Source organism: Mirounga angustirostris, unplaced genomic scaffold (genome assembly GCF_029215605.1).
Source record: "Mirounga angustirostris isolate CCGP_5_RB_7025 unplaced genomic scaffold, mMirAng1.0.hap1 SCAF_16, whole genome shotgun sequence".
NCBI lineage: Eukaryota > Metazoa > Chordata > Mammalia > Carnivora > Phocidae > Mirounga > Mirounga angustirostris.
This window is the reverse complement of record NW_026991724.1, coordinates 51,629,505-51,655,382: the sequence shown is the minus strand read 5'-3', so window position 1 is coordinate 51,655,382 and position 25,878 is coordinate 51,629,505. Positions and strand designations below refer to the sequence as shown.

The window sequence follows — 25,878 nt, the reverse complement described above, 5'->3', positions numbered from 1 at the left end:
GCGAAAAACACAAGCCTCCAGGTCCTTGGAGGATGCAGTGAACTGCCTCGCAGTTTGGCAAAAAAAAAAAAAGAGTTTGATGGGCAGGTGAGGGTGCGGGCGGACACTCTCTGTAGGTGGGAATTATAAGCTGGTATAACTTGTGGCAAGATCCGTTAAAAGAAAAATGCCCGTGGACTCAGCCTTTGCAGTTCTGGAAACCCAGACTTGGGCCAAAGATGTAACTTTGGTTTTAAAGGCAAAATATGGGAAACAACTAAGATTCGCCATTGAGAGTGGATGGACCAGCCCAGTAGACTATAAAGAAAGAAGGAATTCCCTTGAAATACTCAGGGATGATAACAGTATCTTCCTCATAGATGTAAATGCAAAGAGCATAGCACAGGGCCTGGCATGCAGTAAGCGCTCAATAAATACTGGTTAATGATACTCTACATTAGTCATGAAAAAAAAAAAGCAAGATGCAGGCTAATGTGTAGAATGTACTTCTATTTGCAGGGGGGAGAAAGGATAGACAAGTCACATGCATTGAGCACCAACTGTATCCCCGTAAGAGCTTTCTGTATATTATTTAGTTCTCTCAATGAGCCTATGATGTAGGTTCTAATTCTGTAGGATTGTTATCCCCATCCTCAAGGTAAAGAGAAGGAAGCCCAGATAAGATGAGTCCTTTTCTAGGCTTCCTGTGACACACGAGAAGCAGAATTTGAAGCTTATTTCAATTTGACCCCCTTGCCAAACTACCCCCTACTTCATTCCCTGCACCTCTGTCCTTGAGTACCTGTAGACTGATTCCGGAAGGATCCAACACACACTGGTGCCTACAGTTGCCTCTGAGGGCCGTAGCAAGGAGTCCAAGGCGCTGGGCTGGGCAAGGGAGAGTGACTATTCACTGAATACCCTTTGGTATTTGGGACCATTTTATGGAAAGGAAAAGAAGGCGAAGCCAATAGTTGGTTTCTCAAAGTCCAGCTGGTCCTCGTCAGGTCTCAAAAGTGGGATGAGGCAATGTCAAGCCCCTCCCTGGTCAGCTAATGTGTCCTCCATTTCCCCTTTCACCCAGATGAAGCAAGATGAGAACGTCTAGCGCGGCAGGTACCAAATCACAGCCCTGCCTCTCTCTAACCCAGCCCTGGGGGCACAGGTGTGCATGAGGTGGGGAAGCGGGGCCCTCCCTGGGCCTGGAGACAGTCTCCCTCTGACACCCACAGAATCCATGAGACAGGCTGGGTCAACCACGAACCGCTGAAGGACCCGGGCCATTTCTGCTCCTGCCTGGGCCTCGGTTTCCCTGTCTCTACAATACAGAACATCTGAAAGTCCGGGTGGATCGCTATCTTTCTTCCAAGCTGGCTCTTTGCAGCCTCCCAGCCTTCGCTCCTGCTGTTCCCACTGCTGAAAGACCTCTCCTGGATCCCTCCACTTGAGGATGAGTGTCATCTAATCAGACCCAACACATGGGTTTCCTGCCCTGGCGACCTTTCGGATCCCAGCCTAGGGCATCGAGGCACCTATAATCCCATGACAATCTTCCTTCTTAGCTGCATCCCAGCCCCGGAGAGTCTGAGATGAGGGTCAGGGGAGCAGGGAGGAGATGGAGGACAGAGAGAGGAAGAAGGAAAGGGAGAAAGAGTACAAAGGGGAGAGGTGGAAGGGGGAGAGAGACCCAGCAAGGAAAGGAGGTGTCCGAGCCCACGATCCCTCTGGGGAACTCACCATGTTCAGGTCTCCCAAGATCCCCGCTGATCAAAGGTCCTTCCTGCCCACAGACTGTGTTTTTTAAGCCCCAAGGGAGGGTGCAGATCACAGGGAGGAAATGACCAGGCTTTCCCCTCTGGGGCTCTCATTGGTCTGCACACTGGGCACCCCGTCTGGGGCTGCTTCTGTGGGCCACTCACCCAGAGAGCTCTGGACACCTCCTTCCAGTCAGAGGAGGGAGGCTGGGCTTGCAAAACTGAGGAAGTCCCTCGCCTGACAAGGGTGCGATCCAGATAAAAGAGCCCCCTGCCCTGTTCTAGGCTCAGCCCCTCTCTTGGCCTCAGTTTGCCCATTTGGGACCTTCTAAAAGCTGCAGAAAAAGCTCAGAGGTCCAACTGCTCAAATTCCCCCTGGGGGTTCTGGGGCACAGGGATGGTGAGCTCCAGCCTCCCAGCCAGTTTGCTTGGAGGCCCAGAAAGGCCAAGCAGGTCTGTGGAGGTGGTCCAGGACTTGGGGACTGTTACATCCTCCTGCCTTGGGTTTGGAAGGTGGCAAACCAACCCAGGACGGAAGTCTGAAATCGAGATGACGCAGGGCTGCTCTCTCCACTCCCCAGAGGCGCTAGCAGGGAATCGGTTCCTGCTTCTTCTAGCTTCTGGTGACTGCTAACATTCCTTGGTTGGTGGCCGTCACTCCAATCTCTGCCTCTGTGGTCACACCTCCTTCTCTCCTACTGTGGATTGCAAACTCCCATCTGCCTCTCCCATATAAGCCCTTGTGATTACATTTAAGATCCCTCTGGATAATCCAGGATAACCTCCCATTTCTTTTTTTTTTTTTTTTAAGATTTTATTTATTTGACAGAGAGAGACACAGCGAGAGAGGGAACACAGCAGGGGGAGTGGGAGAGGGAGAAGCAGGCTTCCTGCAGAGCGGGGAGCCCGATGTGGGGCTCGATCCCAGGACCCTGGGATCATGACCTGAGCTGAAGACAGACGCTTAACGACTGAGCCACCCAGGTGCCCCGATAACCTCCCATTTCAAGATCCTTAAGTGCAAAGTCCCTTTTGCTAATATGAGGTCATGCCACGGGTTCTAGGAATTCGGATATGGACATCATTGGGAACCTTTCTGAGCCTACCTCGATGAGTGTGGTTGTGATGATGAGCACAGAGACAGGCTCACTTTCCCTATGTTCTTTTTTCTTAAAGATTTTATTTATTTATTTGACACAGAGAGAGAGAGAGAGAGAGAGAGAGAGAGAGAACACAAGCAGGGGGAGGGGCAGAGAGAGAGGGAGAAGCAGATTCCCCGTGGAGCCCGGAACCCGATGCAGGACTCAATCCCAGGACCCTGGGATCATGACCTGAGCTGAAGGCAGGCGCTTAACGACTGAGCCACCCAAGCGCCCCTTTCCTGTGCTCTTCGGCAGCTCTGGAATATAGCACCCAGGTCTTTCCTCCACAAATAACATTTTGCTAGAGCAGCCTTCAACCTTGTAAATATCTAGCTTTCTTTTCATGGCAAAGGTAATCCATGAGCACTGCAAACATTTGAACAATGCAGAAATGCACTGCTCCTACCAAAAAAAATTTTTTTCTTTAAGTGACAAGTCTCCACTCCATCCTTCTGAAACTCCTATGGAGTTTGGAGTGTGTTCAGCTATACTTTTACAAGCGTGGTATTTGTGTTTGGGGACGGACACGTGGGTGCACTATGTTTAGCAAGTTTTAGTTGCACTGAATTGAAGCCATGTGTGGGGTCTACAGGGACTGAGCAAGAATTTGGAAGGTCGGGGGCGCCTGGGTGGCTCAGATGGTTAAGCGTCTGCCTTCAGCTCAGGTCGTGATCCCAGAGTCCTGGGATCGAGTCCCGCATCGGGCTCCCTGCTCCGCGGGAAGTCTGCTTCTCCCTCTGCCTCTCTCTCTCTCTGTCTCTCATGAATAAATAAATAAAATCTTTAATAAAAAAAAAAAAGAATTTGGAAGGTTGGTTTATGAGGGTTTGGTGCTGGTTGGGAGGAGGTGTTGTTACACACTCTGACCTCAAGGGGGCGCGGGGGCTGAGGGAGGCTCAGGAAGCCAGGTCACACCTCCTTGATGTTTTTTAGGATTTTGGACCAAAGTTGTGTATTGCCTTAAATTACAGGTTCTTTTTTTTTTTTTTAAGACTTTATTTATTTATTTGAAAGAGAGAGTGAGCACGAGTTGGGGGGAGAGGCAGAGGCAGAGGGAGAAGCAGACTCCCTGCTGAGCAGGGAGAGTGACCAGGGGCTCAATCCCAGGACCCTGAGATCATGACCTGAGCGGAAGGCAGCCGCTTAACCCATTGAGCCACCCAGGTGCCCCAAATCACAGGTTCTTAACGTTTTCTATGCTTTAGACCCTTGGTGAAGTTATGAACTTCTCAGATTTTTTTTTTTTAAACTTATTTTGATGTAATTTCCAACTTAAATTGGAAGTGGCAAGGAGAGTAAAAGCAACTCCGGTATGCCCTTCACCCAGACTTACTCATTGTTGCATTTGCCCCTGGTGCTTCCTTTAGTATGCTCCCACTATATGCTTGGGGGGCAGGGGGGGCGACAGGTAATCAATCAGGTTCTCTAGAAGAACAGAACCAACAGGATAAAGAGGGATGCCTGGCTGCCTCAGCTGGTTAAGCACCGACTCTTGATTTCGGCTCAGGTCATGATATCAGGGTCATGGGATCGGGCCCTGCATCAGGGGGTCCGTGCTCAGCGAGGAATCTGCTGGAGATTCTCTCTCTCTGCTCCTCTCCTCTCTCTTTCAAATAAAAATAAATAAGTAAATAAAAATTTTTTTAAAAACTAAATAAATAAATAAAATTTAAAAACTAAGAGGCATGCCTGGGTGGCTCAGTCAGTTGAGCGGCTGACTCTTGATTTCCACTCAGGTCATGGTCCCAGGGTCATGAGACGGAGCCCTGCATCCAGCTCCTTGCTCAGTGGGGACTCTGCTGGAGACTTTCTCTCTCCCTCTCTCCTCCTCCCCCCTGCTTTTTCTCTCTAAAATAAATCAACCTCGGGGCACCTGGGTGGCTCAGTTGGTTAAGCGACTGCCTTCGGCTCAGGTCATGATCCTGGAGTCCCAGGATCGAGTCCCGCATCGGGCTCCCTGCTCGGCGGGGAGCCTGCTTCTCCCTCTGACCCTCCCCCCCTCTCATGTGCTCTCTGTCTCTCTCATTCTCTCTGTCTCAAATAAATAAATAAAATCTTTAAAAAAATAAAATAAAATAAATCAACCTCAAAAAAAAAAAAAGGATAAAGGAACGGGGTGGGGGGAGGGAGGAGGGGGAAGGATATTTGTCTTAAGAAACTGGCTCATGGGGGCTCCTGGGTGGCTCAGTCAGTGGGCGTCTGCTTTCGGCTCAGGTCATGATCCCAGGGTCCTGGGATCGAATCTCGCTTCAGGCTCCCTGCTCTGTGGGGAGCCTGCTTCTCCCTCTCCCCCTGCTTGTGTTCCCTCTCTCGCTGTGTCTCTCTCTGTCAAATAAATAAATAAAATCTTTAAAAAAAAAAAAAGGAAGGAAGAGAAAGAAAGAAAGAAAGAAAGAAAGAAAGAAAGAAAGAAAGAAAGAAAGAGAAAAAGAAACTGGCTCATGCAATTGTGGGGGCTGGGAAGCCTTGGGAAACTGACGCAGAAGGTCTACATTTATATCTATATATCTCTATTTTTGCATTTTCCTCCAGAATCACTTGAGAGTAAGCTGGAAACCCCGAGCCTCTTTAGCACAGGGCAAGCAGGAAATGTACTGTGGATACCATCCTCAGTCCTCGTCCAAATCTCACCAGTTGTTCCGATAAGTGCTCTTATCACTTTTGCTTTCCAAATCATGTTTTTGTAACTACACTGAAAAACACCTTTTGTCCATTTCAACAGCATAATAAATCTTAGCTAGAAACCTGTTTATTCAATCATGGCCCTATTGGTGGAATTAGGTGGTTTCCAGCACTTTTGTTCATACCAGTGACACACCATCATACACTACCTTGGTGCCTGTGTAAAAGCATTTTTTTAAAGATTTTACTTATTATTTATTTGCGAGCGAGCGAGAGAGAGAATGTGCAGGGGGGAGGGACAGAGGGAGGGGAGAAGCAGACCCTCGGCTGAGCAGGACCCTGGGATCATGACCTGACCGAAATCAAGAGAGGGATTCTTTTTTTTTTTAAGATTTTATTTATTTGACAGAGAGAGAGATAGCGAGAGAGGGAACACAAGCAGGGGGAGTGGGAGAGGGAGAAGCAGGCCTCCTGCGGAGCAGGGAGCCCGATGCAGGGCTCGATCCCAGGACCCTGGGATCATGACCTGAGCCGAAGGCAGTCACTTAACCAACTGAGCCACCCAGGAGCCCCTTAAAGATTTTATTTATTTATTTGACAGAGAGAGAGACAGCGAGAGAGGGAACACAAGCAGGGGGAGTGGGAGAGGGAGGAGCAGGTCTCCCGCCGAGCGGAGAGCCCGACGCGGGGCTTGATCCCAGGACCCTGGGATCATGACCTGAGCCGAAGGCAGTCACTTAACCAACTGAGCCACCCAGGAGCCCCTTAAAGATTTTATTTATTTATTTGACAGAGAGAGACACAGCGAGAGAGGGAACACAAGCAGGGGGAGTGGGAGAGGGAGAAGCAGGCCTCCCGCCGAGCAGGGAGCCCGATGCGGGACTCGATCCCAGGACTCGATCCCAGGATTCTGGGATCATGACCTGAGCTGAAGGCAGACGCTTAACAACTGAGCCACCCAGGCGCCCCCATACAAGCATTTCTCGCACATAACTCTCCACAAGTGGAACTGGGGCAGAGTGGGTGTACGTCATTCCCAATGTTGGTGTCTCTCCCTCCTCAAGACCCAGACCCATGCTGTTGGCTACACCAGACACATGTGCCTACTGAGTAACTGAAATGTGGTGCATACAAACTGGGATGTGCCTTGAGTGTAACCCACACCCCAGATTTCAGACTTACTGCAAAAAAAAAAAAAAAAAAAAAGACTGTAAAAGATCTCAGTAATTTTTATACTGTATTGTAACAATATAATATAAATATATAATATCAAGATCATTATGACTAGAATATAATAATATGTCATTAATATCATTGGCCTAATTCGAATATATAATAATTATATTATTGAGCATGTTACTATTATTATTTCATCTGTTTCTTTTTACTTTTCTTTTTTTCTTTTTTTAAGTAAGCTCTAGGGATGCCTGGGTGGGTCGGTTGGTTGAGCATCTGCCTTTGGCTCAGGTCATGATCCCAGGGTCCTGGGATCAAGTCCCACATCAGGCTCCCCGTGCAGCGGGAAGCCTGCAGAACCCTCTCCCTCTGCCTGCCACTTCCCCTGCTTGTGTGCTCTGTCAAATCAATAAATAAAAGTCTTAAAACAACAACAACAACAACAACAAGAAATCTAGCAGAGGAAAATATGTGAGAGAAGGATGGGCCAATGAATTTCTTCCATTATTAAATCAGACAACTGTGAGATGCAGGAACAGCCCACAAGGTTGCCCTGACTTCTGAGTCTAGAAACAGTTGTGCTCATAGTTACAGTTTATTACATGCAAAGGATAGAGACTATAATCAGCCAAGGGAAGAGACGCAGGGGGCAGAGACCAGGAGAGCTCTGTACTCAAGAGTTTCCACTTGTCCTCCCCCCACAGAGACGCGGACAGCTCTTTGTTGGCCACAGCGTGAGACGAAACAGATGGAGCATCGCCTACTAGGACGTTCACCCAGGCTTTGATGTCTAGTCTTTGCTGGGGCTTGGTCCGGTAGACCTGGTTGGTCACCACTGTGGCTGATCTCGGTCTTCAGACCCTCTGGTGGCCTAGTTGATTGATGCCACGTGACACAAAGCCCCCACCTTAAATCCCATTATTAGACTATCTGGAGTAGCCCAAGGCTCCAGGTAAACCAAGACACTGTTATCAGGCAGGACATTCATTCCAAGAGCTGCAGTTATCTCCCAGGAGCTGAGGAAAAGCCAGAACTCTCTTTGGACAAGGGTAAATTTTTTACTACATATCAACCAATCATAATGAGAGAGTTTTTAGGGGTTAAAAGTTACTTACATAGGGATGCCTGGGTGGCTCAGTCGGTGAAGCATCTGCCTTCAGCTCAGGTCATGATCCCAGATCAAGTCCCCCATCGGGCTTCTTGCTCAGCGAGGAGCCTGCTTCTCCCTCTTCCTCTGTTGCTCCCTCTGCTTGTGCTCTCTCTATGAAAAATAAATAAAAATTTTTTTTTAAGTTACTTACCTAGGACAAAACAAAATCTGAAGTTTAGGTGTCTTATAAGATTCCTTTGTTAGAAATAATATTTATAGGGGTATTTTTTTTTAAAGATTTTTATTTATTTATTTGAGAGAGAGACTGAGAGAGAGAGAGCATGAGAAGGGGGAGGGTCGGGAGGGTCAGAGGGAGAAGCAGGCTCCCCGCCGAGCAGGGAGCCCGATGTGGGACTCGATCCCTGGACTCCAGGATCATGACCTGAGCCGAAGGCAGTCGCTTAACCAACTGAGCCACCCAGGCGCCCTATAGGGGTATTTTTATGATGCAGAATCATATCTGCTTTCCTGAAATTATGGAGGAAGGAGAAAAGATTTTTTTTTCCTGCTCTTGCTGAGATTTGTTCTTACCAGTAGTTAGAAAGACCTACAGTTTCAAAATAAAGCGCTGGGATTCTTTCAGTTTGCCTTGAGAGGGGGAAAAAAAAATGGTAGTAGGCCTGACAACTCAGAGAGTGTAAGAAGATACATTACATATCTCCAGCAAAGGATTTGTATCTAGACTCTATAAAGAATTTGTACAGGGGCACCTGGTTGGCTCAGGCAGTTTAGCGTCTGACTCTTGATTTTTGGCTCAGGTCGTGATATCAGGGTTGTGGGATCGAGCCCCGCCTTGGGCTCCCCACTCAGCGTGGAGTCTGCTTGAGATTCTCCCTCTCCCTCTGCCTCTCCCCACCTCTAAAATAAATAAATCTTTAAAGAAAAAAGAAAGAAAGAAATTTGAGGACAAAAACTAGATTTTGGGGCACCTGGGTGGCTCAGTCGTTAAGCGTCTGCCTTCAGCTCAGGTCATGATCCCAGGGTCCTGGGATCGAGTCCCACATCGGGCTCCCTGCTCAGCGGGAAGCCTGCTTCTCCCTCTCCCACTCCCCCTGTTTGTGTTCCTGCTCTCGCTATCTCTCTCTCTGTCAAATAAATAAATAAAATCTTAAAAAAAAAAAAACAAACAAACTAGATTTTGGTGTCATAAGCCCGGGTAGAGGTTTCTCTTGGGGGCAGAAACTATAAGGGGCGCTGGGGCCGAGGGGGTCTGGGGACTGGAAACGTGCTTTTTCTTGATCTGAATGTCGTCGGTTCCACAGGGACGTTGACAATTCATTAAGCTGCACCTTCACGACTGCTGAACTTTCCTGCCTGGGTGTTACATGTCAGTTCAAAGCGTTTTTTTAAAGTAGGCCCGAGAGGCTTCAGATTTATAGGATGGGAAGAAAAGGAGCAGAAAGGGACCATGACCAGGTGGCATACAAAGCACACGTTATTTTTTTTCTAAGATTTTCTATAGGTGACAGAGAGAGAGAGAGCGCACACAAGCAGGGGGAATGGCAGACAGAGGCAGAGGGAGCAGCAGACTCCCCCGCTGAGCAGGGAGCCCCACGTGGGACTCGATCTGGGATCATGACCGGAGCTGAGGGCAGACGCGTCACCGACTGAGCCACCCAGGGGGCCCAAGCCACGTTACTTTGCGTCTGCATTTCCTAGTGTCTGAAGTTGTCTGGGCCAAGCATGTGCCTGCAGCCTCCATGCCCCAGAGAGGAGTGGCTGTGGCCAGCCACCACCCTGTCAGCTACCACAGGAAGCCCCAAGCCAGACACATGTTGGCCATTGTACCCTGAGGCTCTCCGCGGTGGCCACAGGGTCCCCTGAGGAAGGATGTGGTGGGCCCGTTGGAAGCAGTGGTAGAGCCCACACGATCTTCTGACCCTGGCCAGACTGACTCCCAGAAAACTTCCAGCCCTGGCTGAGCCCGGGAACCAGGCGGTGACAGGAGGCCCCAGGGGGAGCTGGGAGAAGGAAGCGGAGGCCACAGCGTCGGGCAGAGGGTCTCTGGAAGGCCGGCGGAAAACAGCACCATCAACAAGAAGAAGCGCACCACACGCTTCACAATAACCGAGACAGGTCACGATGAGAAGTGCCAGGCCTGACCCAACACAGAATGGGAGCTTACGTGATAATTAGTACTCTGAAATTTCTAGAAGTTTCTAATTCTAAAACAGTATGGATGTGAAGAGTGTGAGCATCTCTGATCCTAAAATGTCAATCCTAAGATTTTTTTTTTTTAAAGATTTTATTTATTTATTTGAGAGAGAGAGAAAGCACATGAGAGGGGGGAGGGTCAGAGGGAGAAGCAGACTCCCTGCCGAGCAGGGAGCCCGATGCGGGACTCGATCCCGGGACTCCAGGATCATGACCTGAGCCGAAGGCAGTCGCTTAACCAACTGAGCCACCCAGGCGCCCAAGATTTTTTTTTTTTAAGATTTTATTTATTTGAGAGAGAGATCAGAGAGAGAAAGAGAGCACAAGCAGAGGGGAGGGACAGAGGGAGAAGCAGACTCCCCGCCAAGCAGGGAGCCCGATGTGGGACTCGATTCCAGGACCCTGGGATCGTGACCTGAGCCAAAGGCAGGCACTTAACCAATTGAGCCACCCAGGCACCCCCTATTTTTTTTTAAGTTGTGTTCATTTATTTTGACGTTAATACAACACACCCCACTCTTTTGGGTGTGCAGTCCTACACGTCTTGACAAAAACCCTGAGGTGCGTTACCACCACCACAAACGAGACCCAGAAGGGTCTTATCACCCCCAGAAAATGCCTCTCTGTAGTCAACCCCTCCCCCACCCATAACCCCTGGCAACCGCTGAGCTCTTCTCCATCACCAGAGTTTTGCCTTTTCCAGAATGTCCTATAAATGGAATCATGCAGTATGCAGCTTTCTGAGCCTGACTTCTCTCACTTAGCATAATACGTTGAAAATTCATCCTTGTCACTGTGTGTAGCAAAAGTCCCTCGGAACCGTAAGCAGTATTCCACTGTACAGATGTGGGGCAGACAGTTTCTTCGTTCATCAGTCTGAAGGGTATTCTAGTCATTTCCAGTTTGGGACGGTTACTAAAAAAACTGCTATCAGCCCACTTCAGTTGGTGGAGTGTGCAACTCTCCATCTTGGGGTTGTGAGTTCGAGCCCCACATTGAGTGGAGAGATCACTTAAAAATAAAATCTTTAGGGACGCCTGGGTGGCTCAGTTGGTTAAGCGTCTGCCTTTGGCTCAGGTCATGATCCCGGGGGCCTGGATTCAGTCCCACTCAGCAGCGAGTCTGCTTCTCCCTCTCCCTCTGTCCCCCACCATCATGAGTGCTCTCTCTCAAATTAATATATTCTTAAAAATAAATAAATAAATAATAAAGTAAAGATCCTAAATCAAGTTTGGGGGGAATGAGGGGAAATGGGTCAGGTCAGGTGAGGTGGGGTGGTACCTCTTTAGGTTATCCATCTTTACCCCCAACTTTAAGCCCCTCATTCCCCAAAGTGCAGTCCCCAGTCCCCAGCACCTGCATCTTCTGGGTGTGCAAGAAATGCAGAATCTCAGGCTCTGCCCTGTTTAATTATAACCTGTATTTTTTTCAAGATTTATTTATTTATTTGAGAGAGAGAGAGAGCAAGAGAGTGTGGGGAGGGGCATAAGGAGAGAATCTCAAGCAGACTCTGCACTTAGTGTGGAGCCTGATGTGGGGCTCGATCTCAAGACCCTGAGATCATGACCTGGCTGAAACCAAGTCGGATGCTCAACCGACTGAGCCAACCAGGTGCCCCTATAACCTGTATTTTAACAAGAGGCCCGGGTGCTTCCTGGACAACTTAAAGACTAAGAAGCGCTGCACTAGAGCATCCCTGGGAGAAACTGGTCAAGTTTCCTATTCTGCCCTCACTACGTAGATGCTGTCCTCCTGTGGAGATGTTTTAAGACTTGTCCTTTTTAGGGTCTGTCTCTATTGTGTTTGGTCATGGGTGCATACATTATTTAAGTTTATTTATTTATTTTTAAGTAATTGCTACACCCAGCATGGGGCTCGAACTCACAACCCCAAGATCAAGAGTCATATGCTCTTGTGATTAAGGCAGCCAGGCACCCCATGGGTGCATACATTTGCAATCAGCTGAAAATCTGAAATGAAGGCAGAGACGTTTTCTTGGAAATAAACAATTTATATTATTCTCTAATTTTAAACTATTTAACATGCACCTCCTCCCCCCACCAAGAAGAAGAGCAAGTATGAAAAAGGGGCGGGGGAAGCACATGAGAAGAATGAAAATAGAACAAGATATGGAGAGGATTCACAGTTTTGCTTGCATTTCCCCAAAAGCAGAGAAAATGACTGAGACAATGATTTGGGTGGCGGTAGTTTATGTGGGGGTTGATCTCAGGCAGCAGGAGTGAAGAAGTAGAGAATGGAGCCCAAGGGAAGGGGGAAAGGCCAAAAATGGGTGTGTTAATCACCTGGGTAACAGTTGTGGGCACCTGGGGCTCAATCCTGCCGGGGACCCTATGAGGAACCAGGCAGAACATGCCCCAGGATCTTCCCACGGAAAGACGGGGAGGCTGGGCATTGATGGGCATTGATGCCCTCACTCCTATCCTGCTTTGGGTATGGGTTGCCCCAACTTGGGAGATTGTAAACTCCTCCCACTTTGGGGGCCGCACCTGAAGTCCAAATAAATTAAGTGATGGCAGAAAAAGCTGAGCTGAGAGGCTGCCCATGTGCTGGAAACCGTCAGCCCCTCAGTGGGGAGAGGCATCCACACTGTCTATCACACATGGATGACCCTTGATGATTTGTTTTTTTTACCAGAAAATTGTATCTGCTCTGGTCAGAAGCAGTAATTCACTTTCTATCCACATTTTTTTTTTGACGAATAGAAATCAGTTTCTCTGCTTCACCTCTAAATCAATGCTCAAAGAAAAGTAAGGTAAAACTATCAAGTTTAGGGGCGCCTGGGTGGCTCAGTTGGTTAAGCGACTGCCTTTGGCTCAGGTCATGATCCTGGAGTCCCGGGATTGAGTCCCGCATCGAGCTCCCTGCTCGGCAGGGAGTCTGCTTCTCCCTCTGACCCTCCCCCTCTCATGCTCTCTCTCTCTCTCATTCTCTCTCTCAAATAAATAAATAAAATCTTTAAAAAAAAAAAACTATCAAGTTTAAAGACAACTGAGGGGCGCCTGGGTGGCTGGGTTGGTTAAGCAACTGCCTTTGGCTCAGGTCATGATCCTGGAGTCCCTGGATCGAGTCCCACATCGGGCTCCCTGCTCGGCAGGGAGCCTGCTTCTCCCTCTGACCCTCGCCCTCTCATGTGCTCTCTCTCTCTCTCATTCTCTCTGTCTCAAATAAATAAATAAAATCTTTTTAAAAATAAATAAATAAAAAATAATAAATAAATAAGTAAGGGGTGCCTGGGTGGCTCAGTCGGTTAAGCATCTGCCTTCGGCTCAGGTCATGATCCCAGGGTCCTGGGATCGAGCCCCGCGTCAGGCTCCCTGTTCCACGGGAAGCCTGCTTCTCCCTCTCCCACTCCCCCTGCTTGTGTTCCCTCTCTCACGGTGTCTCTCGCTGTCAAATAAATAAAATCTTAAAAAAAAACTGATAAGAAAGAGGTAAGTATTAGTATTGCCCCTCAGTAAGTTAGGGGGATCATTAAAGGGATTATATTGAAACTTTCAAGGGGCACCCGGCAGACTCAGTTGGTGGAGCATGCGACTCTTGATCTCGGGGTTATAGGTTCAAGCACCACGTTAGGGGTAGAGATTATTTATTAAAAAAATAAAATCTTAAAGAAACTTTCAACATAATAGCCAAAAAATAATTGATATACTCAATAGAAGATGAGAGTAAAAAATTAAAACAGTAAGAGAGCATGGTAACAACACCAAAAGCAAGGGTAACAAAAGCAAAAATCAACAAGGGGGACTACATCAAACTAAAGAGCTTCTGCACAGCAAAAGAAGCCATCAACAAAATGAAACAGCAACCTACTGAATGGGAGAAAAAAAATTGCAAATCATATATCTGATAAGAGGTTAATATCCAAAATATATAAAGAACTCCTATAACTCAATAGCAAAACACAAACCACGATTAAGGCATGAACAGAGGTGCGGCGCCTGGGTGGCTCAGTCGTTAAGCGTCTGCCTTCGGCTCAGGTCATTGATCTCAGGGTCCTGGGATCGAGCCCCACATCCGGCTCCCAGCTCATCGGGGAGCCTGCTTCTCCCTCTCCCACTCCCCCTGCTTGTGCTCCCTCTTTCTCTGTCAAATAAATAATTTTTTAAAAAATTTGCCGATTCTAGGCTGGTAGTAGAATGCATATACTGTGTATTATATAAAACCTCCCGGCGCGCCTGGGTGGCTCAGTCCTTAAGCGTCTGCCTTCAGCTCAGGTCATGATCCCAGGGTACTGGGATCGAGCCCCGCATCGGGCTCCCTGCTCTGCGGGAAGCCTGCTTCTCCATCTCCCACTCCCCCTGCTTGTGTTCCCTCTCTTGCTCTCTCTCTCTCTGTTGAAAGAAAGAAAAGAAAGAAAGAAAAAGAAATGACATGAACAGAGGATCTGAATAGACGTGTCTCCCGCCGATGGCCAGCAGGTAGATGAAAAAGATGCTCCATCATTAATTATTAGAGAAATGCAAGTTAGAACCACAATGAGATCCCACCTCACACGTGTTAGAATGGCTAATAACAAAAAGACAAGAGATAACAAGAGTCGGCCAGGATGTGGAGAAAAGGGAACCCTCGTGCTATGTTGGCAGGAATGTAAACTGGTGCAGCCCCTATGGAAAACTGCTATGGAGTGTAAATTTGGGGGATGCCTGGGTGGCGGCTCAGTCAGTTAAGCATCTGCCTTCGGCTCAGGTCATGATCCCGGGGTCCTGGGGTCGAGCCCCGCATCGGGCTCCCTGCTCAGCGGGAAGCCTCTGTCTCCCTCTCACACTCCCCCTGCTTGTGTTCCGTCTCTTGCTATGTCTCTGTCAAATAAATAAATAAAAATATATTTTTAAAAAAAGGTACAGACTTCCAGTGATAAAATATGTAAGTCACGTGGATTCAATGTACAGCACTGTGAGTAAAATAGATAATAGTATATTGTAGGGGCTCCTGGCTGGCTCAGTCTGTAGAGCATGTGACTCTGGATCTCACAGTTGTGAGTTCAAGTCCCACATAGGGTGCAGAGATTACTCAAAAATAAAATCTTAAAATAATAACAATAATAATAGATTGTAGATTTGAAAGCTGCTAATGGAGTAGATCGTAACAGTCCTCATCACCAGAAAAAAAATTTTTTTTGTTAACTACATATGGTGACAGATGTTAACTAGACTTATTGTGGTGATCATTTTGCAGTATATACAAGTATTGAATCATTATGTTGCACGGCTGAAACTAACATGTGATAGGTCAATTTTACCTCAATTTTTAAAAAAAGAATTCCAAATTCACAGAGGTCTTTTCAGGCAGATAAACCCTCGTATGTGACTGGACATGTTTCTGACCCCTCTGCATCCATCCCACATCTATAAAATGAGGGAAAGAAGATATAGTGCTAAGGGTTGCTGTCAGAATGTCATGATCAAATGCAAAACACCTTACCATAATAAAGCTTTTTATCTATTTTTTTTTTAAGATTTATTCATTTGAGTGGGGGCAGAGGGAGAGAATCTTCAAGCAGACTCCCTGCTGAGCACAGAGCCAGACACAGGGCTTGATCTCAGGACCCTCAGATCATGACCTGAGCTGAAACCAAGAGTCCAATGCTCAGCTGACTGCGCCACCCCCCAGGCGCCCCCCATAATAAAGCTTTTTAAATGACTGGTGCTTGTGGCAAATGAGCAAAAGCTGAGGATGCAAAACTGAAGTAAGACACCTAATTAGTCTCTTGCTAAATCCGTCAGAGTATATAACAGAGTTACTATGTGCTATTTTTTACAACTTTATTAAAGCATAATTGACGTGCTATAAACAGCAAGTCTCGAGAATGAAATATGTATGTGAAACCATCACGGCAATCAAATTAACAAACATTTCCATAATGCCCAGAAGGTTCTTTGCACTTCTCTGTAATCAATACCTCCCTCCACCCTCTGCCCTCTGCAAAGCACCGCTCTGCCTTCCAGCCCAAGAGATTAGTTTGCATTTCCTAGAATTTCATACGTGTGCATAGACTCACCCAGGAGGGGCTTCTTTCATTCCATATGATGCTCTGGACCTCCATCATGGTGCACATATAGACCATTCCCTTTTCTGGCAAAGCTGTAGCCCACTGTAGGGGTGGTAGGCAGAAGCATGGTCCCCTAGGGCTCCATGCCTGGGTAACTGACCCCCCAACAAAAGCCCTGGACACCAAGGCTCAGGGGAGCTCCCTGGTTGGCAATACACCATGTGTGTGTGGTCACATAAGGTTGCCAGGAAAAGTGAGCGCTGTCCCTAAGACTCCATGGGGACAGACAAGCAGAAGCTCGTGCCTGCTCTCTCCCGGATGCTGCCCTGCACACACTTCCCCTCGGCTGACTCAAACCTCTCTCCTTGCCCTATGATAAGTCATGAACCTGATGATAACAGCTCTTCTGGGTTCTGTAAGTCACCAAACACAAAAGGGACGAGCAACAGACGCTCCTGTCTGGGCGTCTCTCAGCTTCTGCGCCTCTCAGAATTCTCGCGGCTTCATCTCCATTTGGTTCCATCTTTAGCTTTCTTTCCACCCCCAAACCCGGATATCAACCACCTCCCAGGTCTTCCCCTGCCTCAGTTTCCTTGTCTCCCTCTTTCTCTCTCTTCTCCACTTCCCTGCAGTGCCTGTTCTCTTCCCAGCCACCGGACGCTCTCCATTTCTTGGTTTGGCTCTCTCCAGGGCTAATTGCACACCACCTTCTTGTCTCTTTCTCAGAATTCTTGGTCCCTCTCTTCTTAGTGAGTTCCCCTCCTCTAAGTCAGCCCGGATTTCGGCATTTCCTTCTCTCGATCCCTCTCTCCTTGGCCTCTGTCCACCATCCAGCCTCCTGTTCCTCCTCCATCCATGTCTTCCTCCGGCCCCTGACCGCTTCCCTGCTCTGTGCCACTGTCTCTTGGTGTCCTTGCCTCTCCCTTGGTTCCCCCCACCTCCCCGTCTCTCCTTCACCCAGCCTCTGGGGGAGCTCTCCATACCCTCTGACCCTCACTCTCTTGGTGTCTCTGAGCCACTTCCAGGGAACTCAGGCCCTTCCAGCCTCATGCCCTCACAACCACCATCTGTCCTTCTTCCTTCTATCTTGGCATGTTCAGCCCCCTCTCTGTCTTCACTCCATCTCTTCCTCTTTCCCTTCCCCCACCTCTCCACTTCTCAGTCTCCCATCTTCCTCCTGAGCTTCTGTTCTCTGTTTCTCTCCTCCTCAGCCCCTCACGGCTTCTCTTTTCCATATCCCAGCCCTTCCTCTGCTCCTCCCTTCAGTCTCCCTCCTTCTTAACCCCGCAAGCGTTCTGTCTCTCTCGGGACCTCTGTCCCTCCACTTCTCTCCATCCATCTCTCCATCTCTTTTTTTAAAAAAAATTTTATTTATTTATTTGCGAGAGAGAGTGCACACATGAGCAGGGGGAGCAGCAGAGGGAGAGGGAGAAGCAGACTCCCCGCTGAGCAGGGAACCTGATGCAGGGCTCGAACCCAGGACCCTGAGATTATGACCTGAGCTGAAATCAGGAGTCAGACGTTCAACCAACTGAGCCACCCAGGCGACCCTCCATCTCTCCATCTCTTAACATCTCTTTGCACCTCCATTTCTCTTTCACATTTGGCCTCAGAGACTCCCCACTACCCAAGGTGCCACAGCCCCCCCCATATCTCAGTGCCCACTCAGCTCCCACCACCCTCCCACCTTCACTGTCCCCTCTGTTGCCTCCCTGCCCCTGTCTGACAATTTGCCTTAAGAGCTGCCAGGATTACAGCTGCCCCTTCTCTCTTGACAGAAACCACATTTGATTCTTCTTATCACAATGAATGTGGACATCAGAACACGGTCAAACAGAAAGCAGATAGCAAGAGATGCACCCCTTGTTCCTTATCAAATTCAGTGCAAGCACTTCCTAAGTGTTCATCTACGTTGCTTCTGTCTTCTGCCAGGAAGGAAATTTTTCAGTCACCCACAGTCCCGAGCCCCAGGCGTCCTGGGCAGCAAGGACAGACGACAAAGAGATTTCTCAGGCTCTGTGCATTGCTCTGAAGACCTTTACTGTCGCACTAAGAGGAGCTATGAAGAGCCCACAGTGTATCAGTTAACTATTGTTGTTATACACTGAATATTTGTGTCCCCCCAAAATTCGTATGGTAAAACCTTATACTCCAGTGTGACAGAATTAGGAAGCAGGGACTTGGGGTGATTAGATCATGAGAGTTGAACCCTCATGAATGGGATCAGTGCCTTTATTTTTTTTAAGATTCTATTTATTATTTGAAGATTTAATTTATTTGAGAGAGAGTGTGTGCACGGGCAAGGGGAGGAGCAGAGGGAGAGGGAGAGAATCCTCAAGCACACTCCCCGCTGAGAGCAGATTCCAATGCAGGGCTCCATCCCACGACCCTGAGATCATGACCTGAGCCAAAACAAAGAGTCAGACCTCAACCAACTAAACCACCGAGGTGCCCCCAAATTTTATTTTTTAGGTCATCCTCTCACCCAACATGGGGCTCGAACTCACAACCCTAAGATCAGGAGCTGCGTGCTCCACTGACTGAGCCAGTCAGGAGCCCCAGGGTCAGCGCCCTTACACACAGGACCTCGGGGGCTCTCACTCTTTCTGCCATGTGAGGACACCATGAGAAGTGGCCATCTGCAAACCAGGACGCGGGAATCTGCTGGCATCTTGTCCATGGACTTCTAGCCTCCAGAGCCATGAGAATAAATATTTGTTGTTTTAGCGGCTCAGTCTTTGGTAATTTGTTATAGCAGCCCTAATGGACTAAGAGAGCTATGTAATAAATATCCCCAAATATTAATGGCTTAAAAGAATACCTTTGGGGGCGCCTGGGTGGCTCAGTTAGTTAAGCGACTGCCTTCGGCTCAGGTCATGATCCTGGAGTCCCGGGATCGAGTCCCGCATCGGGCTCCCTGCTCGGCAGGGAGTGTGCTTCTCCCTCTGACCCTCCCCCCTCTCATGTGCTCTCTCTCATTCTCTCTCTCAAATAAATAAAAAATCTTTAAAAAAAAAAAAAAAAAAAGAATACCTTTGTTGGGGCACCTGGGTGGCTCAGTCGTTAAGCGTCTGCCTTCAGCTCAGGTCATGGTCCCGGGGTCCTGGGATCGAGCCCCACATAGGGCTCCCTGCTCCGCGGGAAGCCTGCTTCTCCCTCCCCCACTCCCCCCCTGCTTGTGTTCCCTCTCTCGCTGTGTCTCTCTCTCTGTCAAATAAATAAATAAAAATCTTTAAAAAAAAAAAGAAAGAATACCTTTGTTGTTGCTCACAGGTCTGTGGGTCAGCTGGATGGGTCTTTTGGTCTTGGATGAGCTCATCCATACATACACCATCAGCTGTGGTTGGGCAGGTGGCTCTGTCTCCAGGAGTTGGCGGGATATCAGCTGGGTAACTTAGATCTCCTTGGTGCAGTCTCTCATCCTCCAGCAGATAAACCTAAGCTGATTTCCATGACAGTGGACACTTTCTAAGAGAACAAACAGAAGACACAGACTCTTGAGACCTAGACTCGAGACTGACACCACATCCCTTCCGTCACATTCTATTGGTCAAGTCCAGCCCAAATTCAAGGGTTGGGGAAACTGACTTCCAAAATTGAGAGGAGCAACTACAAAATCACAGTGCAAAGGGCATATGTGGGGGGGGGGCTGGCCAATTTTTTTTGTTTTACTTGTGACACTGATGGACAACTGTGACCCTATCCTTTTACATAAATCTAAGGAGAAAGCAAGCCCAGGGCACCTGGGTGGCTCAGTCGGTTAAGCGTCTGCCTTCAGCTCAGGTCATGATCCCGGGGTCCTGGGATCGAGCCCTGTGTTGGGCTCCCTGCTCAGTGGGGAGTCTGCTTCTCCCTCTCCCATTGCAGCTCCCCTTGCTTACGCACTCTCTCTCTAATGCTCTCTGTCTCTCGAATAAACAAATAAAATCTTTTTTATTTTTTTAAAAGATTTTTTTATTTATTTGACAGAGAGAGACACAGCGAGAGAGGGAACACAAGCAGGGGGAGTGGAGAGGGAGAAGCAGGCCTTCCAAGCACAATCAGCTGACCCTCAGCCAACCCCCAGATGCATGTGCTAAATAAACATCAGTATGTGTACAGGTTTTCGTTCTTAATCACCTGATGAGGGAACGGATACATTACCAGCAGTGTATCCACGGACTCACCATCATTACATAGTTGCAGCATGACTATGTGACCACCAGATTATTTTATTTATGATCCTTAGGCCACATAGCAAGACAGTGCTGGGAACGTTGTAAGAAATTGTACCCAGCACCAGATGTTAAATGTACATGACCTGGATGACTAAAGGCAGTTTTACAACCACATAAGTTTCAGGACGTTGTGGTTGGAGGGTTAACAGGCTTGAAAAGCCCATGCTCGGGACTTCCCATGACTTGGCTGGACTTCACCCAGATTTTTCCAGAGGCTAGACGCCTGATAACATTGCAATACATCGAATGCAGAACAGCTTTGAGAATCCACTTGTCTTCTCTTGAGCTAGACATTAAATATTCTCAAAAATGTGAAACAAGGCCACTCTTCTCATTAAATTTTTTATTTTGGAAAACACAGCACTTTTTTTTTTAGATTTTATTTATTTATTTGACAGAGAGAAAGCACAAGCAGGGGGAGCGACAGGCAGAGAGAGAAGAAGAAGCAGGCTCCCCACAGAGCAGGGAGCCCAATGCGGGGCTCAATCCCCGGATCATGACCTGAGCTGAAGGCAGACACTTAACCAACTGAGCCACCCAGGTGCCCCAACATAGACTTTTCATTTAAAATGTTATTTACGTTAAAATGCAAGGAGTTTCCAAATGCCCATCGACAGATGAGTGGATTGGGGCACCTGGGTGGCTCAGTCAGTTAAGTGTCTGAGTCTTGATTTTGGCTCAGGGTCATGATCTTGAGGTCATGGGATCAAGCTCCGCGTCAGGCTCCATGCTGGGCGTGGAGTCTGCTTAGATTCTCTCTCTCCCTCTCCCCCCACCTTGCTCATGCTCTCTCTCAAAAACAAAACAAAAACCAAAACAAAACAAAAACAGATGAATATGGATAAGCCAAATGTGATAGATACATTCAATGGAATATTACTTGGCCTTAGAAAAGGAGGAAATTCTGACACATGATACAGCATGGATGAAACTCGACCACATGATGTTAAGTGGAACAAGACAGATACAAAAGGACAAATATTGGAAGATTCCGCTTACAGGAGGCACAAGAAACAGGGAAATTCTCAGAGGCAGAAAGTAGACTAGAGGTTACCTAGGGTTGAGGAAGGTGGGGGGGTGGGAATGGGGAGTATTGTTCGATAGGTACAGAGTTTCAGTTTGGGAAGATGGAAACATTCTGGAAAGGAATGGTAGTGATGCCTGCACAGCAAAGGAAATGTTCTTCATACCATTAACTGTACCCCTAAAATGTTTAAAATGGTAAATTTTATGTTACGTACATTTTACCACAATAAAATATTTACCAAAAATGCAATGAATTTATTATGGTTATTTTTAAATTACTCCATAAATAAATTTTTGAACTTCTCAGGGTTTTTTTTTTAAGATTTTATTTTTATGTAATCTCCATACCCAGCATGGGGCTCGAACCCACAACCCTGAGATCATGAGCCGCTGGCTCCACCGACTGAGCCAGCTAGGCACCCTTTGAACTTCTCAGTTTTAATTTAATACTAAATATTAATAGATACAACTCAAATACACAAGAGCTCTTTGGTGTCCTCAAATAATTTTTAAGGATGTAAAAAAAAATCCCGAGAGCAACAAATTTGAGAACCTCTGCTCTATGAGCAGCTGAGCTGAGCCTGAGCTAACTGTCCCTGACACATCTCTGCAAGAATCAACAATTTCCGGATTAAATGGCAAAAAATGTAGTTTTACATTTCTTCTGGCCAAAGCAGACAGGCGACCTCTAGTGGAAATACAAGGTATCGCTTGACGGCGCAAAATTTCTCGGTAATTTTGTAGAGAACACAACTAGACGCTCACACACACAGACATGATCAAACACGCCTTCACACACACAAACTCTTGCACAGACCCACATATGCACACACACACATGCACAGCAATACTGTAACACATACAAAGAGACACAGCCTCACATGGACACATACTCGGTCACATACGCATACACACACGACCCTAAAAATAGCATATGATTAACAAAAGGGACTTGGTAAATTACCCCCATTCTCTATTTTTTTATTGTAATGGAAAATGAGTTTCTTCCCCAAACCATTAAATAAATGTTGAACAAGTAATTAAGATGAATCTAGGTTTGGCAGCATGCCCAATTAGAGGTCCACAATCCCTTAGCTGAAAATCCGTGGGGACAGATGCATTTCAGAACTCAGAATTGTTCCAATTTTAGAAAGGTAATTCTGAGCTAATGCTATATTTTACGTAACACTCCCAGGGGCCTGAGACAGCCCCCTCACCATCAGACATGTTAATATATTTGCAGCAAAACGCGTGTGAAAATTCACACTAAAAGGAGATAAATAAAGAGTGTAAATAACTCATATCATTTGATCTGCCACCATGTGACACTGGGCCAAAATTACCCCCCAAAGAAATATTTTTCGGTTGTCACAGCTTTTTCGAATTCGGAATTGTGGATAAGAGACAAGGGATCCCAGTAGCAGGCCCCTCGCACATGCACGCACTTATATTCCTGCTCTGATTGTGAACCTCGGATTCCAGGCCAGGGGTAGGCGTCGGGGAGGACAGCGACTCTTCGGCGCCCCCTCCTGGCAGTCCCGCTCCTCGAAGCTCAGATGCAGACGCGATGTCTACAGGCTTGGGCCTGATCCAGCGATGGGTCCTGATTGGGCTAAACCTTCCGAGTAATCCCGCCTCCACTTGCCAGTGAGTGGTTGAACCCAAGCCTTAACCAACAGCACCTGACGGCGCCAGGCCCAGGCATTGGTTCCAGGCTTGTCATGTGACCTGCACTGACCCAATCAAGTTGAAGGAAAGCCCTTCAGCACACCAATACGGGCCAGGCCTCCCTCCCTCCGAGGGATGGGAATGAGTTCACAGGTGCCTCCATCTGTAGGCACCCTGCGAAGCCGCTTGGGGAGCAGGCTGACCCTATGCACAGAAAGAACTAGAAACAGTTGGCCGAGGGCCCAGCTGTCCGACAGCTCCACCGCATTGGTGCCAAGGCCGTGCTTCCCTGGGGCTCCTCCCAACGACGACAGCGGGTACTAGAGCCAGCCCATTACCACGCCACCCAGGACTCCTCTGATGGGCAGCCTTTGTTTAAGGACCCCCGGAAACACACCTCCGCCCCCCCCCCCCGACTTCCTGAAGGCTGTGTTACAGCCTGAGGCCCTCTGGCCCAGTCCCTCCTTCCCTCCCTCCTTTCATGACAACCAGATGGATGGAGGTGGTTATGGTTGCACACCACCATACTTAATGCCCTGTACTGTACACTTTAAAGTGGTTTAAATGGTAACGTTTATGCTACGTGTATTTACACACACACACACACACACAGAGATTTGGACCACCCGCTTTTCCTCCAGGCCACCATCTTGTTCTAGCCACCACTGTCCCTCACCTGAACGATGGCAGTGGCCTCCTCCCTGGGCTCCCGGCTTCCGCCCTTGCCCCGTACCGTTCCTTCCCACCCCGCAATGAGAGAGTCCTGTTGACACCTAGGTTGGCTCTGTCCCTCCTCAGCTCACAAACCTCCCATTGCTTCAGCTCTCTCCAAGCAAAAGCCAAAGTCCTCAGGGCAGCCCATGAGGCTCTGCACCATCTGCCCCCTTTCTCTCCCTTGGCTCACCTCCTCCTGCTCTTCCCATCACTCATTCTGCTCACTCACTGGTCTCTTGGTGGTTCCTTGGACAAGCCAAGCACCTGAGCCTCGGGGCCACTGCCCTTGCTGTTCCCACTTCTTGGCACATGCTTCCCTCAGAGATCGGCATGCCCTGCCCTCGCTTCTGCCCAGTGATCAACAACTCCATCCCTCCCCGTCACCTTGACCCTGATTATTTTCCTCCTTGGTGCTTCTTATGACTGGTCATAACATATATCTACATTACTAATCCTATCTTTTGTCTGTCTCGCCAGTAATATGTCAGCTCCCTCGAGAGCAGGACGTTTTGCCTGTTTTGTTCACGGCTGTGACCACGGTGCCTAAAATAAGGCCTGGCACATCGTAAAGGCTCAGTAAATGTTTGCTAAGTGCAAAATTAAGAGACAGCGGCCAAAAGAGAGACTGAGAGATCAGGAAGAGAGACCAACACAAGGAAGGCGATAGGGCAGAAGGGGCTAAACCAGAGAAGAAATGGGAAAGTAGGTGGGGCGGGGGGAGAGAGGGGAAGAGCAAGGTGGGGGTGTTGGGGCAAGATGGGGGAAGGAGAAGAAATGGAAAGAGAGCCAGCCACGTTGGAGGGCGACAGAGGTGGGAGAGTGAGTCAGAGAGCCGAGTGAGGGACAGAGGCAGAGACTACACTGAGAGAGGTCAGGGAGAGACAGAGAGGCAGAGACAGAACGAGAGGAGGGGGAGAGAGGAGGGTGGAGAGAGAGACACAGAGACAGGAAGAGAAACTGAGGGCCGGGGAGAAATGGAGCTGGGGAGAAGAGGGCGGGAAGCTAGAAAGAGAGCCCAGGGGAACAGAGATGCAGCAGTCCCCACCTCCAACTCACCACTTGCCGGTCTCCAGAAGCTCTGCGCTGACTTGATATCCCTTGGGATGCAGGCTGTGGTTTTTGAATCCCTGAGGGACAGAGGTGGGTAGAGAGAAAGAACATGTGATGCTGTTCAAAAAGCTGCAGATCACTAGCTTATTTATTCCTCACAGAAACTCTCAGTACTATTACCATCTTGGTTTTACAGGACCAGAAAGGTTGAGGAACCTGCCCAAGGTCACACAGCTAGTGAGAGGAAAAGTGGGAATTTGAACCTGGGCATTTGACCCCAAAGTCAGTGCCCTTCAACCATCACCTGTGCTCACTACAAAGGGGTGCTGGCTTCCAGGGTTGCCCTTCGGTCTGGAGAACCCCCTCTGTGAAGTGGTGCCAGAAGGGTAGAAGGGGGGGAGGGAGGTAACCAGAATGACTGACATTCTCAGCCCGGTCCTCATCCACAGATGTCCCAGCCTGAGGGAGGAGGCTCAGCTTCACTCTTTCTGGGAAAGCCTCCAGTTCAAGGGAGGAGGCTGGACAGGAAAACCACTTCCTGCCTATAGGGTCCGATGCCCTGCCCGGAGCCAGGCCTCAGTCTTCTTGGTGGGAAGATAGATTCAACTACCTTTGACTCTTTCAACAGGACCCAAGTTTCTCTGCCTCCTGCTACCAGGAGCATTGCAGACCAGAGAGGTTATACTTATCTTCAAAGGCAGCGCAGTGCTGATAACTTCCTCTGTGATTTCCAGGGAGGCAGAGAAGCTCCCCACCACCCCTGTTCACCCTGGTCTCTCAGACCCCAGGAAAAAGGCCTTATTCCCTCCCGGCAGCATCCTGACATCTCAGGGTGACTTAGCTTCTGTCCCTGACACTGTAATCATACTAGTCACAATCCCCCAAAGCCCCAATTAATCATCCCACCTCTCCCGTCTAATCTTGGGCTGTAACTGGAGGGCAGACCCCCTGCTTCTCTCCAGACACACTTGTCTTCTGCCTCAGGGATACAGAAAGCTGAAAAGTCCTTCACGCTGTCTGACCTTCAACTGCCCTGTTGCAGATAAGCCTCCTCTCCCAGCCCCCAAAACTACATGATGGCGATGGGAGAAGGACCCCCTAACACACCCCTCACCCCCACCCAGGTCAGGGGAGAATCCACCCAGCCCACCCAGGGCAAGAGAGACAAAGATCAGACGCCAGGAAGGCCTTCCCCTCACAAACTTGAAAGGGGAGA

At 48.4% G+C, this 25,878-nt stretch overlaps 1 protein-coding gene across 3 annotated transcripts in view; it reads right to left on the bottom strand.

The window, feature by feature from the left end:
• The window catches only part of C5AR1 (complement C5a receptor 1), a 36,352-nt gene extending 10,582 nt beyond the window's left edge, over positions 1 to 25,770 (bottom strand). The window contains exons 1-4 of one of the 3 annotated variants that reach the window (XM_064580850.1): positions 24,669 to 25,770; positions 19,243 to 19,455; positions 15,997 to 16,089; positions 7,789 to 7,934 (exon numbers count right to left, since the gene is read on the bottom strand). Coding sequence is in view for 1 of the 3 variants with exons in the window: in XM_045891828.3 (XP_045747784.1) it covers positions 1,717 to 1,719 (3 nt within the window). In the remaining 2 variants the exon portion in view is untranslated. Of the gene's footprint in view, positions 1 to 1,716; positions 2,241 to 7,788; positions 7,935 to 15,996; positions 16,090 to 19,242; positions 19,456 to 24,668 lie in introns of those variants that run through there. The other 2 variants (XM_054511478.2, XM_045891828.3) reach the window with 2 other exon arrangements.
• Between the last annotated feature and the right edge of the window lie 108 nt (positions 25,771 to 25,878).